The sequence below is a fragment of the Cololabis saira genome, chromosome 23 (genome assembly GCF_033807715.1).
Source record: "Cololabis saira isolate AMF1-May2022 chromosome 23, fColSai1.1, whole genome shotgun sequence".
Lineage (NCBI taxonomy): Eukaryota > Metazoa > Chordata > Actinopteri > Beloniformes > Belonidae > Cololabis > Cololabis saira.
In genome coordinates this window covers 17,129,269-17,148,461 of record NC_084609.1, presented here as the reverse complement: position 1 = coordinate 17,148,461, position 19,193 = coordinate 17,129,269, and the positions used below count along the sequence as shown (strand labels likewise).

The window sequence follows — 19,193 nt, the reverse complement described above, 5'->3', positions numbered from 1 at the left end:
CGCCGTTGTTTGGCTGTACTCTCGTTGTCCATCTGTTGTTCCGTCTTTGTTATATTGTTTGTGTTTATTTGTCCCCTGTCAAAGCTAAACAAAGTATACGTCATATATATGTGACTTCAGATGGTTCCGAAGTTTCCTCACAGAATACCAAAATTCCCAACATAGATCATTTTGGTCCTTTTAAATTATCAAAAATATGACAAAAAGAGAATTGGTAGTATTTTCAAGATCAGGTTTATCCTGTTTTGTAGTAACACTGAGCAGGGAAGGTTTCTCTTGAATCGGTGCAGGATTCTGGAAATGAATAGAGTCAAGACGTACAGATGCGTTTCAGATGCAATAAATCCGTAATGGTGGCTCCTATTCGTTGATTTACTTTTCTTTATTGATCTGACGTCTGAAGTTCACTCATGACAAGGAAAGAAAGATGCTTCATCACCTGAAACGTATAAATGGAAATGGTTTCTGCAATGGACTTTCCAGGTGGTGTTGTGGAAATGGCAGTTCACAACATTGTTGTGGAAACAATCAGTATTATGCAAAATTGTCAGCATTGCTTCAGACCAAATACATACACAACTGAAAATCCACCAACAAACAGGAAAAAAAATGACTTTAAGAAAATAATAATTTTCTTAGTTTCTAAGAAACTGCAAAGCAGTCTGCACAATATAAAAAAAGAGACAGAAATATGGATACAATTTACCCGTCTTACCCGGTTCTTCAAATAACTGAATCAGGTTACACTCTTAATTTTCAGGAGACCTCTAAAATAGTGCTGGCTTCATTTATACGTGATCCAAGAAAAAGTAAATGACAAACCTTTCTATGACATCTTCATTCTTTCTTCCTGCAAATATTTTCTTGTATAAAATGAGACTGTCAGAGTTGGTCAGTTCGGACCTCGGAGCGCCCGTTTCTCCAGCACCTGCTGATCTCTTCGATGAGATGTATGAAGAGAGTGACATATGCGTCACGTCCTGTTTGCAGCCAGTCAGTCATTTTATTCTCTCCCTCAGTCAGTCCGCGAGACGTTTCATTGGTCCGGTCAGTTGTCAGTCAGTTCATCTGCTTTTATATAAAAGCATCTGTCCTTGGTCTGCCCCGGGGCATCCTCCCGGTGGTACAGGCCTGAAGCCCCTCCCTAGGGAGGCATCAAGGAGACATCCCCCGAAACACCTCGGTTGACTCCTCCCGATGTGGAGGAGCAGCACCTCTACTCACTCATCACCCTCATCACCCTATCTCCTACAGACCAAACGCATTTCAGCCCCTCATACTCGCACGACCCCGTTCTTTCAATCAGAAGTGAGAGTAGGAACCATCGGTAAACATGTCCAACTCCGTACTCCCTGATCATGAACAAAACCCCTCACTCCCTACATGGGATCGGTAAATAAAATCACATATCAAAGTAAATTCTGTTTGACATAGTTGTATCTTAGCTCAAGAGATTTAAAAAAACACAATTTGACATTGAAATCCTCTTTTCTCATCATGTTCATGATCTCTTGTCCTCAGTTGTCTTTGTTGTATCTTTTGCTGTTACAGTGGTGAACAATCAACAGACCTTGTTTTTTGCATCGAGAGACTGTTTTTCTGGGGGGGTGGAGGGTAAACACGGGCTGATTGGAGGAAAACCAAACAAAGACTATTTTCTTTTGACTGGATGCCACTGTGCTGTATGTGTCTGAAGGGGGTGATTTTTTTATCCCAAAAAGTGGATAGTGACAATAATGCTCTTTTTATCGTAGCTGTTGTGTGATATCGAAAATCTACAGAAAAATGTTCAATGTGTGCATGAAAAGGAACAGCAAAAAAAACTGATCGTTTTAGCAAATATATTATTTATATTATTTGTCGTCGGTAGTTTTACACAAATGATCCAAGACGTTTTTGTTACTTCCACAAAACTAAAAGGAAAGAAGTGGATGCAGGTTGGTCATGAAGAGTATTTGCTTGTCTCAAATCCCCCCTGTCGTGTGCACCTGTCTGTGTGTGTTATATGTGTGTGTGTATAATCCATTCTGTTCTCTGTGTTCCAGAATTAGGATCTCCAAATCCAAGTTCAGGTTAGTACATGTTTACCGTAGACCTTCAACCTGCTCTGATGTCCCTAATCCAGTGTGTGTGTGTGTGTCTGTGTGCGTGTGCGTGTGTAAATACATACAATAGTGCACAACAAAAACTCAAACTGACATGGACGTTAAATGTTGTAAAACTAAATGAACCTGTCCACCAGTGTCCTTAAAACTCTTTTATCAACATGTTTTACATCCTTTTTAAAAAGAGGAAAAAAAAGTCTTATGAGGATTGTATGCAGGGATGAAATCTGATTGAAATCCTTGAAACTACAATTTTTTTTACTTTCACACATCCTAAAACGAAAACATATTAACCAGTCTTGCATGACACGAGGCATGTTGCACCTTAACTATTAAAAAATCCCTTCCCGGATAACAAAATATGTTAATTCAATGTTGAATTATGATGGATAAACCATCAAACAATCATCCACTTCTAGCCAATTAACCAATGTTGAGAAGATGTCATTGAATCAATGTTTTGTGGTCCAATCTTAATGCCAACGTCTAATCAATGTTGAATCAACGTGTGCTGTTTGTTGCCAACCACTTGTTGTATAATTTAAATGTCAGACTTCAGAGTGGATTCAATATTTCTACCTAACCATATTTCAACATTGATTCACTCATATTCTGCTATCTGGGTTACTACGAGACACAAAGTCCACGGCTGCTAATCACTTTACTTTTCTCTGTGCAGCTTTCTGTCATGAAGCTGCTCTCTGCAGCTTCAAAACACAACGCACCTGTCAGGACTACGTAAAAAAGGACACACCAAAAACATGCTTTCAAATCAAGCATGTGTCATGTCTTACCCTGTCAGAGAAACACTTACGATACATAATATTGTATAAAATCGTCTCAGTTCGTAAAAAATATTCAAGGATATGTGAGACCAGCATGAGATACCATAATGTAAGCAGAATTATCAGTGGAGCTACATGGGCTCAGAAGTACTGTACCTTGGAGAACCCTCTTCTGTCAACGTAGTCCTACAAAAGCTCTGCAAGAAACACAGTCAGGTTCCCATGGCAACAGTTCATGTTCATGGACAGAAAGACAGATGACAAGTGTGCTTGGGTCACGTGAGTCCGTGTCTCAGTTTATTTGAGGATAAAAGCAGACGTGATAAGATGACAAAGACCATGTGGGCCGTCCTCGGTAGAAGCAGAAAAACAACATTTGTCATGGTATGAGGGTACAACGGCAGCGTTCCTCGGAGGTGTGTCTCATGTAACGGGGAGTGTGAGCCTGGCAGCAGGTGCTGTGTGCCATAACCGACTTTAAACAGCTTCACCTTTTCCAACAGAAGGCTGAACGGGCATCCTGGTGCGCCGTATTGATTGCATTTTGATTGGCAGATGGTGCTGACGATGGCTCCTCCTGCTCATCTGGTGCGATGGGGAGATAATCGAGAACAGTAACAGAATCCACACCTGCAAATAGTAGTAAAAAGTACAATCCTTTTTTAATAGTCATCCACTTTTATTTAAATCAGTCTGATTATAAATAATGTTCTTCTCATTAACATTAAACTTAAACTTTCTAATCATCTGAAAATTCAACAGCTACATTTTAACAGATGGAAACGTCTTCTATGGAGTATCAGGTGTCTGTATAGGAGGATGCGCTCAAAACATAAACTTATAAAACTGTAAATGTCATTCATGCAGCACCAACGCTTCACTCCCAGATCAGAAGCTCCTTTAATTTCAGAAAGCTATTTTAACGGTCACTAACACAGATCGTGAATTTAATGAAATTACAGAGGTCAGACGTTTTTTTCATAGGTGCAATAACAAATAGATGAATAAATGCAAAGACCATTTAAGTGCAAAGTTTCGTGGTGATGTGACTGAGAGGTGTGAAGACAGAAATTAAAAATTAAAAGCAACTTAAAAACAATAGACAACAGTAGTGGTGCCGAGGGGTTTGTGTGCAGTCAACATAACAACTTACCAAATTAGCCTGATTTGAATGCTAAAGCTTTTTTGTCATCTTGAAATGAACCCACCTCTTTTCCAGTCATGCAATAACTTTTTTTTTTTACACTCATTCATTGTTAAATGGTTCGACCTAAACAGCTTTTTTCCACAGATCTGCCCTTTAACAACAACCATGGACTTCCAGATGATTTCATCTCAGTTCTCCACATTGTTTTACTCCTCGACCCCTGATCATCTTTTACTCGCTTCACTTATTTCTGAAGATCATCTCTGTTTTTCTCTGTTTCTTTCTTGTGGGTTCTCATTCTCTGCATCCGTATTTCCTCTTTCATTTGGCTCTATGTCTAACTCTCTCCCATCCTCTCTCTTTTCATCTCTCCATCTCTCCCGGCCCTTCCTTCTCACCGTCCCCTGGCTCTGACCCCTCCCATATCACCTTCTTTTGTGTCTCCTTTCCCGAAGTCCTCTCTCTACCGTAGTTCCTCACCTCTCAACCTCTTCTTGTTCCTTCTCAGTCGCTACTCTCGAAGGTGGAACAGGTTGTTTCGAAGGAAGTGCCGAGCAGCAGTCAAATCGCAGGTTTTCTACTGGCTGGTCATCTTCCTGGTTTTCCTCAACACGCTGACCATTGCATCTGAACATCACCGACAGCCTCAGTGGCTAACAGACGTTCAAGGTACAGCACACACACACACACAGACACACACACACACACACACACACACACAAGCAGTGACATACAGGATGTTCAGTTCGTACTAAATCATTTGCCAGTTCCCTTGGCTGCACTACATATTTTTATTCCTCCCTTACTTTTCATTTCTTGCTACGGTACATCATTTTCTTCTTTCATGTCTTCCTTTCTCCACAGACATAGCCAATAAAGTTTTACTAGCCCTCTTCACTGGTGAGATGCTGTTGAAGATGTACAGTCTTGGCCTACAGGTGGGATGCCGAAAAGTCATCATTTTGTACCATAATTATCACACATAACACATTTGATGATTTCTGTGATTATCAGGAGAAACATGTTAAACATCTTATAATACAACACTACTCAAAACCATTTTAATTGCTCTTTTCTTTCTGCAGGCGTACTTTGTTTCACTCTTCAATCGTTTCGACAGTTTCGTAGTTTGTGGAGGAATTCTTGAGACCATTCTGGTTGAAACAAAGATCATGTCTCCTCTCGGCATCTCTGTGTTACGTTGCGTACGCTTGCTCAGAATCTTCAAAATAACCAGGTTATTGTTGTTTTACATAAATACCAGACTATGTGAAGTAAAAAGTAGGTTCTGTCCTGGACTTTAGCTCCTTAATATGTGGTGTCCTGTGCAGATACTGGAACTCTCTGTCCAACCTCGTGGCCTCTCTGCTCAACTCTGTTCGATCCATCGCCTCCCTGCTGCTCCTGCTCTTCCTCTTCATCATCATCTTCTCCCTGCTGGGCATGCAGCTCTTTGGGGGGAAATTTAACTTTGATGAGACCAGACGCAGCACCTTTGACAACTTTCCACAGTCTCTGCTCACCGTGTTTCAGGTAACGATGCTGCCAAATTTTTTAATCAGATTTTTTTGTTTCCTGTCTTTCTCCACTTGTCTCCACTGTATCATAATCATAAAATATTAGCCCTTTTCCTGAGTTCAAAGCAATGGTACAAAGAACTCTCAAATTGTCTTGCATTAGAGAAACTGACATATGCCATGAAAGGGAAATCTGATGACTTTTGGGAAATCTGGGGACAGTTCATGCGCTTTATGAGGAGTAATCCGTCGGGACCTGTACTGGATGATTCTGTTGAATGATGATGTAGGGGGGATTCTGTTTTTGTTTTTGTTTTGTTTTGAGTTTTGTGCATAATGTTTTTTTATGTTGTTGTTTTGTCTCTGTATCTTTGTCTGCTATGCTTGTGTTTTTTTTTCTTTCATTGTTTTTTTATTTTTATTGTACATTTTATTTACAGATAACTGTATTGTTGTAATAATTGGAAAAAATGTCAATAAATATAGTTTAAAAAAAAAAAAAAAAACAGTTCATAAGCCATTAAATCTTTTCTCCAAGCAATAGATTTTTAACATTTTTTATATCTTGTGTTGTATTTTATGGGAGTAGGGATTTTCTTTATGCAAATAAGTATTTTACTCAATTTTTTATGTCTCCGTAGATCCTAACAGGAGAGGACTGGAACTCTGTGATGTATGATGGCATCATGGCGTACGGCGGGCCATCGTTTCCCGGCATGCTGGTCTGCATCTACTTCATCATCCTTTTCATCTGCGGGAACTGTATCCTTCCACAGTGGTTGAATACATGAAATAAAAACACATCTGATGCTTATACACTAAAAAACTAAATAAATGTCACCAGTGAGAGGTTTGAGGCGACATCTCGCAATCAGAACAGTTTTTTTTGTTTGTTAGTTTAGTGCGATGGTTGACAGCCTTGTGTTGCTTTTTATCTGATGGGTCAGCAACACCCTTAACATCACCACTCTGAACAGATATCCTTCTGAACGTCTTCTTGGCTATCGCTGTCGACAATCTGGCCGATGCAGAGAGTCTGACATCAGCCCAGAAAGAGGAGGAGGAGGCTAAGGAGAGGAAGAAGCTGGCAAGGTAAGACAAAACAAAAGAAACAGCCAGGGAGAAAAGAGCAAACATTTTTGTGCCTTGCCAACACTGACTGAGGTTTCAGGGGGAGATGGAGAGCTCGGCCAATCCCAACAGCTCCGAGGGAGAGCTTAGGCTTGCAGCATCCTGAATAGTCAATAATGTCTGTAGATTATTTAAGAAAGCTAATAATAGCACCTCGAAATCAAGCCACTAAAATAGCTCACCGAGGGAATTACGAGAACATTCTTTAGATTTAAGACATACTGACAGTTCCCCGCTTTCCTTTGTCCCCAAAACAAATTTAATGGGTATTTTTAGCATCTTGTAAATGTAATTTACCAATAATTATTGGAGATTTTAGTGCAGCTGGGTAAGATAGTGTTCCCTTCAGTGGGACAAATCTTTATGTTTCCCTTTTGGTTCCAACCGGTATTGATCTGAGGAAAACGCATAAAGGAAAAGATTCATTTTCTCTTCCCGCTAACATTTCAGTTTGATCATATCACCATTTCTCCTTTGCGACTGCAACGTACCCCTTCATTGCACATGTTCATTTTATTCTGATGTCGGGAATATATATGAAATGGGCTGAAAAAAAAAAAAAAAAAGACTTTGGCATCAGGCCAACCGCCTAAGAGGGAGTAAGGGACTAAAGGTAAGGATCTTCCTCTTTCATCAGGCTTGCCAGTCCAGAGAAGCGTCACAATAACGAGAAACCGCCTCTGGAGGAAAAGAAAAGTGAGAAGATAGAGCTGAAGTCTATTACTTCAGACGGAGAGACCAACACAGCTACGAAGGTAGAATAAACTTACAAGAGAGGGAGACTAAAGCTGCAAATTAAATTTTGCACATGTCCGCTGTGTGTTAAAAGGAGGTATTTGATGAATTAATGTGTGCAGATTAACATGGATGATTGCTGTGGAGAAGAGAATGAAGAGAAGAACCCATATCCTGCAAATGACTACATAGGTAACACAGTACAGACACACAAGGATAGAAACTGATTCTATAGTTACACACAATTGTTTATTTTTTTCAATTCATGCTTCTATATGAAGATGTACGTAAAGCATAGAAGTTACTGATTGTTTCTAGCTGTGTTACACAGACTTTGTTTCATTAACCTCATTCCTCCTTCTTCATCCTCCATCAGGAGATGAGGATGATGAAGAGCCAGAGATGCCCGTGGGTCCGAGGCCACGTCCACTCTCTGACATTCAGATGAAGGAGAAAGCCGTTCCCATGCCTGAGGCCCGAGCGTTCTTCGTCTTCAGCCACACCAACCAGTAAAAACATAGATCTGCCTCGCTGTCTCTTAGTTTCCTCTATACTTCAGTTGTATTACTATTTTCTTCTAATAATGCTGCAATTGAAATTTTCTATGATTGCTGTAACATCAGATATACGTATGATTCTTTGACTGTGTCCGTCTCTGCCATTTTGTTTTATAGATTCAGGGTTCTGTGCCATAAGATCGTCAACCACAACATCTTCACCAACCTCATCCTCTTCTTCATCCTGCTCAGCAGCATCAGTCTGGCAGCAGAGGACCCCGTCAAGAACGACTCCTTCAGAAACAAGGTGACGCCCAGTTATACAGCGTGTACGGATGCAGCCAGAAAAGAGGGGAAGAAGAGAGTGCAGGGAGGGTGGAGTGGCGGGAGAAGAGCGTTTGGAGTTAGGCGTGATCAGATAGTAGCCGCAAAGGTTTAGAAGGCATTAGTGTGATTGGAGGCAGCAGCGCTGATCAAGAGAAAGCTAGCAGAGCTGGACGTGGCAGAGATGAAGGGAGTGATGACGATGGGCTGGATAAACAAGCCTATCAGAGGAAAAACCAGAGTTAGACATAGTGAAGACAAAGACAGACTGGACTGAGATGGCTTGGACACATAAAGAGGAGGAATAGTGAGTTAATTGGAGGGAGGATGCTGGAGAAGGAGCCGGCAGGCAGGTGAAAAAGGGAAAAAGCAAAGATATTCCTAGCGGTGCTGAAAGAAGGCATGCAGTTGGTTGGTGTGACAGAGGGAGATCCAGAAGATGCTAAAAACCAGAAACAAGAAGAGAGAGAAAGAATTATGTTTTCTAACATTCTTATCTATTGAAATTTCCTTTTTTTTTTTTTTTTTTTTTTTTTTTTTTACATTTTTTTGTTTTTGTGTGTTGCTTTTTGGTGAAAGAAATCATCTTTTTTGAGGTTTTTTTTTAGCACTTTGTTTTTTTGCTTTACATGTACATGACGAACCAAACGTAGGCTGAGATGAAGACTTTGCAGCCATCATCAGCTGCCCACACACATTTGGTCTTTACTTAAAGGATTAAAGCTCACAACAACGTATAGAGGAACCAAATCATACTGAAACCAGCCTGCTAACACTCCCAATAAATAAATAACTTTATACTGGGAAGATGTAAAGCATCTGTTAAGCTTTGCTGTGTCTTTTTACCTCTTGGTAAAAGTGATACTATTGTCTAGCACATTAAACTATCCTTCCCCTTTTTTTATGTATGCTAACCTCTAGTTCACCTCTGCAGGCTTTGAGCAGCATTAACTCAGCCGTTTGGCTCCAAGTATTTATTTGCAGCAGACAGTGGCAGAGACACTCTGCCTCAACCTTAAGCTCTAAAACCAAAAAACAATTTACTGAAGGATATATATCTGCACAAGTGTACACTAATAGAGCATCACCATATTATTAATTGAGCGTTGATGTAAGTGGAGTGCAGTATAATGGAAAGACTGAATACTATGCGTAGTGTTTTTGTGCATTCTTTCCTCTCTCAGTCAGCAAGACAACTCTCGTAGTGCCAGTAAAGATCTCTTTTATTTCCCTGGCTTTTATATAAGATTAACCTAATCTCTGCTCTGTTTTCAAAGGCTGCTCCTTCATTTTGAATTCATTGCGCTTAAACCTTAACACCATCAATTAATATTTCAGTTTGTTGCAAGCAGCTCTCTCTCTCTCTCCATATTTAATTTGCGTAAGTTCAGATCTGGAGTTACAGCTGATATAATGCTGCTTTTTCGGTCAAAAAGTCACTGAACACTGTGAAACACAAGCATTTATGTAGTTATTATATGCGCTGCAAGGGATTTTAGTGGTAATATCTCTCAACTAACGTCTTCTTCGTTGCATTTTCAGATCCTGGGGTATGCAGATCACGTCTTCACTGGACTCTTCACCATAGAGATCATTCTCAAGGTTGCATTTAATATTTATGATCTAAAGGTTAAATGCTGGCTTGTCTGAAATTATATTGCACATTCATAACCTTTTCTCAGACTAACAAAGCACTTTGCAATTTGTTTCCTATGCATCCATTCAGAGCTCCCTGTTACGTAGAAGTGAGTGAGTGAGCTGGGATTTTGTCGCCAATCACATGCAGTTTGGGGGTCAAACACCTAAAGAGATTTATATTCAATGCTTTTAAACAAAGCTCTACTAAATTATTATCTGGTCCTTGGCAGGATTTAAAACAATGTCAATACAACCTTAGATGAACAAACCCACATGGAATATTACACCAAATTGATATTTATTAAATAAAAACTAATACAAAAAGCAAGTGGCAATGTGTTCAAGACTAAGTACAACTAAAGTGTCTGTGGAAATAAAAAGGGCAGCAGCCAAATCTTCCAATCAAATTGATTATTGGCATGTGTGAGTTCGTCTATTAAAGAAAGGTTTGGCACTTTGCTGGTTATGAGCTTTTGAGGGTGTGTTAACACAATGCCAAGAGGGAAAGATACAGTATTAGAGAAGAAGTTGTTGTGTCTCATCAATCTGGGAATAGTTATGTTACAGTTGCAATATAGTTATAAAGTTATATTGTTATATATTGTAAATATATTGTATAGTTTGTCATCCTCCCTTTGGAAACCGTGCAATGTTTCACACTTCTCTGTACTCTGGTCCACCTCACATTCCCCAAATACCTTTTTACTTAGTAGAAAATATTTGAGACAGTTGCAAATCTTCCCATGTTGGACATCCCGCCAGGTTCACACCGAGGTCGGACAGCGCAGCACTCAGAGAAACTGACATAAAAGGGGGAAAAAAGCAAGCTTTTCATCTCAGACCTGGTACAACACCGAGTTCAGGTAGAATGTTGAAAGTTAACGTTTGTGACAGTAAAATTAGAAAAGCACTCAACAAGCATGGTCCTGTCTTAAAGAGTTTCCAGGAGAAAGTCTTCTATCTCACAAGAGCATGACACTGCAAAGGTAAAGTTGTATCTGAATATCTTGTAAAACTTGAGAAACAATGTTCTTTGGACAGAAAAGACCAAAGTGAAGATCTCTGGTCATGTGTGCAACATGTTCTAATAATACAGACACAGCATTTCTTACCCACTGCCAACATCAGACTACGTTTACATGCAGTCAAAATTCGGGTTACTGCTAATATTCCGGAATATTCAGTTTACATGGTAATTAATCATTCGGGATATCTCGATCAAACCAGCGACGCGCGGAGAACATGATGACGCAATTACCGTCATTTCCGCTTTTTCTTCCTGTATCCAAATTCAAAACAAATGCTGCTTCACGCAACTTTTCGCTCACCTTCTTGTAAATCTCGCTATCCCGGTACTTTCTACCGTCTACAAAGGCCAAAATGTTCATATCCTTCATTACATTTATAAAATGATTAGTCTCCTCCTCACTCCAAAAGTGTGGCCTGGTCTTGTGTTTCTCCGTGTTTATAAGTACGTCCTGGACTCAAAAGACCAGGATTCCTTGCGAACAGAGCATGCGCAGAAAACAAATTCATGTTCCGTTTGATGGGGATATTCCGTTTGGCGTTTACATGACCGAATATTCGGGTTTTAAAAGGAGTAACGCAGGGGTCATATTCGGGTTTTTAAAAACCGGAATATGAGCAAATTCGGGTTATTCAAAGGGGTTATTGGTGTTTACATGGCCGTGCAAATTCGGGTTATTGCCAATATTCGGGTTTTAAAAGGGTTTTCAGCGTTGGACGTGTGATTATTTAGGGTTGCCTGTCAGCCTCAAGATCTAGACACCTTGCAGTCCTGTGACGCCATCTGTTTGCCAGCTGAGGCTGGGCTGAACTGGGTCAGGGAACAGGACAATAATCCCAGGGACACCAGCACCTCTAACAGAATGGCTGAAGAAGAATATGAATGGTGCTGTCAAGCTGGTCTCACCCTTATTGAAATGTTGTGGTACAACCATAAATGAAAGAATGGATGGCTTTTGATCATGTCCTGAAACTTTAAACAGATCATGGATGATCCATGATCCAGATCACTCCCCAGTCTGCCACATGTTCAGGTTTTTTTGACTAAAGAAGAAAGAAAAAGGTATTGGTAGAGGTGTGGATTGTGAGCGGCAGTGGCGAGCATGTGGAGCGGAGGAACTTGAAAAACCTCTGGCATCACCAACACATAGTTGGTGACACACGTGAGGCTGCAGTGAAGGTTACAGCACAGGGGTCCCAGCTTACAGCAGACACATGCCTTCAGTTCAGCAAACAAGCATGAGTCACCTTATAGGTTATAAATGCAGCATATGTCGTCACTGATACACAAGGAAGTCCTATGAACACGGCAGTACATTGAGCATGATTATACCCCTTTGTTGTGTTTTTTTGAAACAAGGATTGAGTTTAAAGGAAACCTTTACCTGAACCGTAATATGATCCAAACCAGGTGTGTGATTTGTTACAAACATACTTAAAAGCACAGAAATGGGAGAGGTTGTTTCTTTGTCACATGGCTGTAATCGCTGTGCTGTACAGGATCCAGCTTGAATTTTGACAGTCGTGTTTTAGTTGTAGTCTTTTTAGCAAAATGTTCTTAGTTTTGCTTAATTTAGCCATCTAGTTTCAAGTTTTAAGCACAATCTAGTTGATTAAATCTACCGTGGATTTTGTTGAAAATGTACAACACATAAAACGTGGAATAATAATGCCGTTTTTAAAATTCCCCTTGGATTTCTCAAATCCTTGTTTACCCTTTAAAGACATCAATCATCTGTCAACCTGTTAAGTAGGTCTTAAGGTTGTTTGAACAACAGGTTTCACATAAATTTGAAACACGGACACAACATCAGTAACTTGACCTTGCCTCTGTGTAGAAGAGCATCTTAATTAAAATAATAATGATTAGCATTAGACAAGCTCTCAGACGTCCAGTGTTTACAAGCTGTATAGGACTTTCTTCAAGTCATGACATTAAGTTTTCTGATATGTTATTTAGGCTTTCCCTCTCAGTGGGTCGTCGCTCCTCTGATCAATAACAATGTTATCTAAACAGTGGGGTCTTCAAGTTTGTCATGTTTTTTTCAGCAATAAAAGGCTGGATTACATTTTTCTACTGACTTGATCACATGACCTTCTCTATCTCCTTAAATAAGTGTTATGTTTCTTTGCAGATGACAGCCTATGGAGCTTTCCTCCACAAAGGTTCATTCTGTAGAAACTATTTCAACATCCTTGACTTGGTGGTGGTCAGCGTGTCCCTCATCTCGTCTGGAATACAGTGAGTGCAGTTAAAAGTTTAGCGGTGCATGTTTTTCATTCTTCTCTCTCATGTTAGCTTATATTTGAAACTTTCACTCTGTGAGCTTTTCTATCAGGTCGTTATACACAGAGAAAGTCAAAGGTATTTAGCAACAATCTACATATGAAACACGCATTGGTCCTTATTATACGTTAACACGCCACACTGATTATCCAAACAGAGACGACTGCATGAACTGAGTTTGGAAAGTGCCGTATGTCACACTTCTCTGTACTTTGGACAACTTCACACTGTAGTCTGCAAATGCTTTCTCACTTTGTGATTTTTGTTTTTAATGAAAATGTTTTCTGCTTCTTGTAGCAAGTAACGTCTTGACATGTTGTGATGTTTGCCATGTTAATAAGCTATACTACACTCTCTGTCTCTAATGCTTAATAGTCTAGACTTCGAGAAGTAAGTCCATATCAGTCCCAATAACTACCCCCTTTAACAGACCTTCACCTTAACCATGTAAAGCTGTCACTGTTTTGATTTGATATTTCTTATGGTCTTGGAGAGTTTAGTCAAAACCTTAATTAGAAAAAAAAAAAAGAAAACCAACCAAGGCTCACATTTGTATTATAATAGTGTAACGATGTGAAATGGATGATTTGTTATTCTGGGCAAACAATATGCTTTTGTGCTAGATTTATGCCAAAATGTCTCTTTACAGGCAACTTAATTGGGTTTTAACCATAAATAGTGTTTCACTGGGTGAATTATCCTGGGTCTCGGATAAATGGGCCTGCAATTCTCCAGTCACCTTTCACAGTTAATAGGTCAAATCCATTTCTCGTGTTTCTGGATTTACAGAACTCTCTTGGGCCATAGAAATGACACGTGAATGCTAAAACTCAGTCGTTTTTTGCCTGTTAAAGGTAGTGAGTGACTGTGTGGGATTTTTCTTGACTGTATCACAGTTAAATAAGCTGTGATGGTGTTGCATTCGGTTGTGCCTGTAGTTTGATTACATCACACTCTCTGCCTGTGGGGCCATTTTGCTTTTAGTGCTACCCGATAATGATGTATTTTCAGCTATTACATCACACTCATCCTTTGTCGTGATGTCGTAAAACCGTCAGGAGCGCAGTAGACCTGAGGAAATATGTATCCCGAAAAAAAACAATAAACCCGTACACTAGTCCTTTAGTTTGAAATATGCTTAATATCACCAGACATAAAAAAAAATAAATAAAAAAACAGCAGCATGGCCAGCGTCAGAATCAATATCTTATGAACTGGTGTCTATTTCTTCTTTCTTATAGATGGATAGACTACTTCTTGTCGTCAGGTGGTTGGTAAATAGTGTTCTTCCTCCCTGTCAGCCCACTTGACTGAGGCAGTATTTTTGCATTGAAAATGACTGAAATGCGTTTGTCTCTTGCGTGGATTGATCTGTAGCTAGAATATATCCTCACAGCTGGTTTGACTGTGATATGTGGCTGATAACATCCCACTCCACGTGAACTACCTTTAACTACCTCTAAACTTTCCTTCCTCTGTAAAGAGCTGCACAACGGGTGTTTTCCCTTCTCTCTCTTTTAAAATAATGCTTCCCTGTAAATCACTCCTTTCACCTCAGAAACGCCACGCCCTTAACAGAATATGTTGACATTTTGATTGCTCTTCTTTCAATCCACCTTTGTTGCACATTGGGAAAAGCTTTTTGTGTTTGTCCTTCATTTATCCGAACAACCGGCTGATTGTCCTTCCCCAGTAAAATAAAAAGTGCAAGCGAGATTTTACGCATGTTTGATAACTGTTGAATTGGAGGCTTGATGTTGCCACTCTTGGCCTGTTCAGGTCACTGAAGAACCAATGTTACAGCTTTTTCCAATCATTTCCTGTCAAATTCAAAATGTCAACATATTAACTTGATTCTGTGTGTTAATATGTAAACCCATTCTTTTTAAAGCACTTTCTTATCAGGGTCACATGGTTTGACCATTGGCTTGTATTGACACTCTCTTACAGCACAGTACCTGTCTGTTTGCTTGTGAACTTCTGTTTGAGGCTCCGTGTGTGATCGTCCGTGTTTTCCTGATGTGTGATGCATTTGTCAGTGCATTATGAGTGTTTGTGTGTGTGTGTTTTGTGTGTCCTATTATAGTACACACACTTTTCCTGCTAAAATCTGTTGTAAAACTTTAATTTTGAGAGGAACACTACCCATGATTAATGACCGATGCTTTAACTAATGTTTAAGGGCAATTAACACTTAAACATAATTAAAGCAATTAAAACATAATACCATTATCTGAATGAGGTGTGTGTGTGTCTTGATTATTTGGGATTTCAATAGTTTACGTAACAGTAAGGTATCTATGAGCAAATTATAAGCTTAAGATAAAGTATGGTTCTTGAAAATAATCTGTGCTTTAGGATTTATTTAATACAACTGTCCATTGTCATTGTCACGGAAATATCTGTCATAATAGCTCCTAATCGTCGGTCCTGCATCTCACAGCATGAGCAGCTCTATGATGACCATCTCAGAGGTCACATGACCAAAGATCGCCTGAAAATGTTTTACAGCATCAGAAATCCTACGACTTTGTGTACTGGCTCGCCAGTTGAAATATGACCTCAGATGATGTCATAATTAACACCACTCAGTGCCAATCCAAAGAAAACATATTTAGGCATGCAGTTGAGCTTATTGAAATGTAGTTTCTCTCCAGCCTTCGGAACTGCAAATAGCATAACTGCAACATCTTTAAAAGATAAACAAAACTACGAATACTATAATTTAACCCCATGATACCCTTCTGAAACCTCTGCACCAACCCCAGAATCAATGCAATTATAAAAAATTTGAATAAAATACAATTGAAAAAAATCTTTAAAAAAATACATACAATAAAATAAATAAAATTATAAAAAATACATTGATAACTGTTAAAGACAGAATTGGGAGTTGTTTTTATGCTAATGTATACACTGTAAATTAAAAAGAAAAATAATTTTCTGTCTATAATTTCCTATAACAGGTGCCAAGAGGTTAAAACTAAACTAAAATATATATATATATATATATATGTATACATACATATGTGTGTGTGTGTATATGTATTTATAACTCACTATAAGGATGAAAAAGCACAATATATTTATAAAATATATATTCACCACTTTTTTAAGCTAAAGTGCAGTTTTGTTGTTGTTTTCCTTATTGTTCTACACATAAGTCTACACATAATATTCTTAACGTCAAGATTTGGCAGATGCATATCGCACAATGTAATCGTAAGATGTAATAATTTCATACAGCTATAGAAATCATGTAGCATGTAGGAGCCTTAAAATTGTAGGCAACTTTACTTAACTACTTTCATTTTCAATGTTTATATCATTATTTTGTATCATCAGTCTCACTGAGTCTCAATTTTGGTCGTTTCTGTCCTCTATTTTATTTATATTGTCACCATTTTAATTTACTTGACGGTCTGTTGAGTTTTTTTCTGTCTCCAGTTGTTCCAGACTTGCAGGGATCTTTTAAGTCTTCAGACTGTTTGACTGGTCAGTAGTTTATTCTCCGCTGTCTTTCAGGTCCAGTGCAATCAATGTTGTAAAGATCCTGAGAGTCCTGCGGGTGCTCAGACCGCTGAGAGCCATTAACAGAGCCAAAGGACTAAAGGTTTGTACGCTCCTCCAAATCATTTCCAACAAAAGAGACACACCCGTACACTCACTCTCCTGTTTTTTATGCGTCTTCCAGCATGTTGTGCAGTGCGTGTTCGTGGCCATCAGGACCATCGGCAACATCGTCATCGTCACCACGTTGCTGCAGTTCATGTTTGCCTGTATTGGAGTGCAGCTGTTTAAGGTAAAAAGAGACAAACGAGAATAAAAAACGGTGTCCTTCAGTCCTTGGGGCGCGTCGTCAAAGACGTTTAGACATTTTTTGTACATTTTTCCTTCAGGGCAAGTTTTTCTACTGTAGTGACAGCTCCAAGCAGACTCAGGCAGATTGCAGGTAAGAGACTCTCCCACGCACAATCCTTCGGTCTAAAATGGATCACATGAAGGCGTGTGTGCATCTGTTTGCAGGGGTTCCTACATCATGTATAAGGACGGTGACGTAGCAAAGCCTGAAAGAGCCCACAGACTTTGGGAGAACAGTGACTTCAACTTTGATGATGTCCTGCAAGGAATGATGGCTCTGTTTGCCGTGTCCACATTCGAGGGCTGGCCAGAGTACGTGTCTGCATGCAAATACAGTGAAAATGTAAATGTGTACAGATAGTATGTTGTGCCTTTTGTGATTTTTATCTTTCCAGCTTTTAGTGATCAGAGATGGTGGGATTTTTCTTGCTCTTCGTGTCACACGTTCTCCACCGTCCCCGCTCTCTTGACAGGTTACTTTACCGAGCCATAGACTCTCACGCTGAGGACGTTGGGCCCATCTACAACTACCGTGTGATCATCTCCATCTTCTTCATCATCTACATCATCATCATCGCCTTCTTCATGATGAACATCTTCGTCGGTTTCGTCATCGTCACGTTCCAGGAGCAGGGAGAGCAAGAATATAAGAACTGTGAACTAGACAAGAACCAGGTAGCGGTTCTTGTGTGTTTGTTTTCGTTGGGTTGTAGTGCTGTTTTGGATGTGTGTAGCTCGACATTTTAGCCTTTGTGAAGAATGCAGTACACATGAAGTGTGACAGGTGACATGTTTTTGTTCTGACTGACATCAAAAGGCCTGTTTAGTTTTTCTCCATGACAGACAGGGTTACAGAGATACACGTGGAGAATTATAAAAGGCCAAAGCCAGTTCTTGTACATTCTCACCTATGTGGATATGTGTCACAGCGTCAGTGTGTGGAGTACGCCCTCAAAGCTCGCCCTCTGCGTCGCTACATCCCCAAGAACCCTTACCAGTACAAGGTGTGGTATGTGGTCAACTCCACCTACTTTGAATATCTGATGTTCACACTCATCCTTCTCAACACCATCTGTCTGGCCATGCAGGTGAGTCTCACGTATGTTCACAGGTACAAAAATAAAGCAGCACAAAGGAACTTTTGCAACGTTTTGCTCCTTGCCACCACCCATTAAGCCACTTTTACAGCTCTGTTTTCGTTTGGCCTCTTACTTGGTCAGTTTCTCATTGTCTGAGAGCGAACGGACACACGGTGACAGTAAGAAACGGATATTTAAACACGAACAAAAGTCCTTTTGTGCTGCTTTAAGCAAGTACCTTTCACAAAAGTTAAAAAAGGAAATACTGTATTACACTCAAGACCACCTCCTTAACTTCACATGTCTTTGTGGAAACGAATGACTCGATGGTGTCTTTTTCCAGCATTATGGGCAGACCAAAAATTTCAATGATGCAATGAACATCCTCAACATGCTGTTCACTGGACTGTTCACTGTGGAGATGATCCTCAAGCTGATCGCCTTCAAACCCAGGGTAGGTGCAGCACATCACTGCAGAATGATTTCAAATCAATTGGATTCAATTGAATCTAACATTAATTAACTGAACTGTACAAATGTCAAATAATTGATTGTTGATGTTGAATTGCGTTGTTCTTGTTTTCTTCCATGACAATGAAGGTACTGTGGATTTAAGACGTGATTAATGTAAAGCATCATGTTGTGTTTAATCTCACTGCTCCCTCGTTACACCGCTGGTGTTGCCATGTTGTCGAATGGGCTTTATTGGTTCAATCTAATAATGTCCTGGTGTGTCAGCTATTTAAACAGTAACAGATGGGAGCGTTTCGCTCTATTACAGCATTGCTAGTGGAAAAAATCCCTGTGCACTGTCTGTAGCATAAGACATGGTTTAATATTTTATTCTTCACAAGTTGTGCTAAAACAATTTCCAGTGATTTGTAGTCTTGTATTTAGAAAGTGTCTTTTTTTCTCATTTATAATTTTTATTTAAAAAAAAAAAATGATTTAGAAAGTCTCTAAACTTCAGCTCCATGCTTTTAGCCTTCACTGCAGGAAACATGGCAACAGCAGCGGTGGGACTTTTAACCATCCAGTTCTGTTTATCATAATCTGGGTTT

At 39.6% G+C, this 19,193-nt stretch overlaps 1 protein-coding gene across 1 annotated transcript in view; it reads left to right on the top strand.

Annotated features, from left to right (window-relative positions):
• The window catches only part of cacna1c (calcium channel, voltage-dependent, L type, alpha 1C subunit), a 205,581-nt gene that overhangs the window by 151,188 nt on the left and 35,200 nt on the right, over positions 1–19,193 (top strand). Inside the window, exons 12-31 of the mRNA XM_061715156.1 lie at positions 2,046–2,072; positions 4,546–4,706; positions 4,902–4,975; positions 5,123–5,274; positions 5,369–5,570; positions 6,196–6,316; positions 6,532–6,646; positions 7,323–7,440; positions 7,543–7,612; positions 7,797–7,929; positions 8,095–8,224; positions 9,784–9,843; positions 13,041–13,147; positions 16,718–16,805; positions 16,887–16,994; positions 17,092–17,144; positions 17,219–17,365; positions 17,527–17,728; positions 17,983–18,141; positions 18,476–18,586. Of these exons, the coding sequence (XP_061571140.1) occupies positions 2,046–2,072; positions 4,546–4,706; positions 4,902–4,975; positions 5,123–5,274; positions 5,369–5,570; positions 6,196–6,316; positions 6,532–6,646; positions 7,323–7,440; positions 7,543–7,612; positions 7,797–7,929; positions 8,095–8,224; positions 9,784–9,843; positions 13,041–13,147; positions 16,718–16,805; positions 16,887–16,994; positions 17,092–17,144; positions 17,219–17,365; positions 17,527–17,728; positions 17,983–18,141; positions 18,476–18,586 (2,338 nt within the window). The remainder of the gene's footprint in view (positions 1–2,045; positions 2,073–4,545; positions 4,707–4,901; positions 4,976–5,122; positions 5,275–5,368; positions 5,571–6,195; positions 6,317–6,531; positions 6,647–7,322; positions 7,441–7,542; positions 7,613–7,796; positions 7,930–8,094; positions 8,225–9,783; positions 9,844–13,040; positions 13,148–16,717; positions 16,806–16,886; positions 16,995–17,091; positions 17,145–17,218; positions 17,366–17,526; positions 17,729–17,982; positions 18,142–18,475; positions 18,587–19,193) is intronic.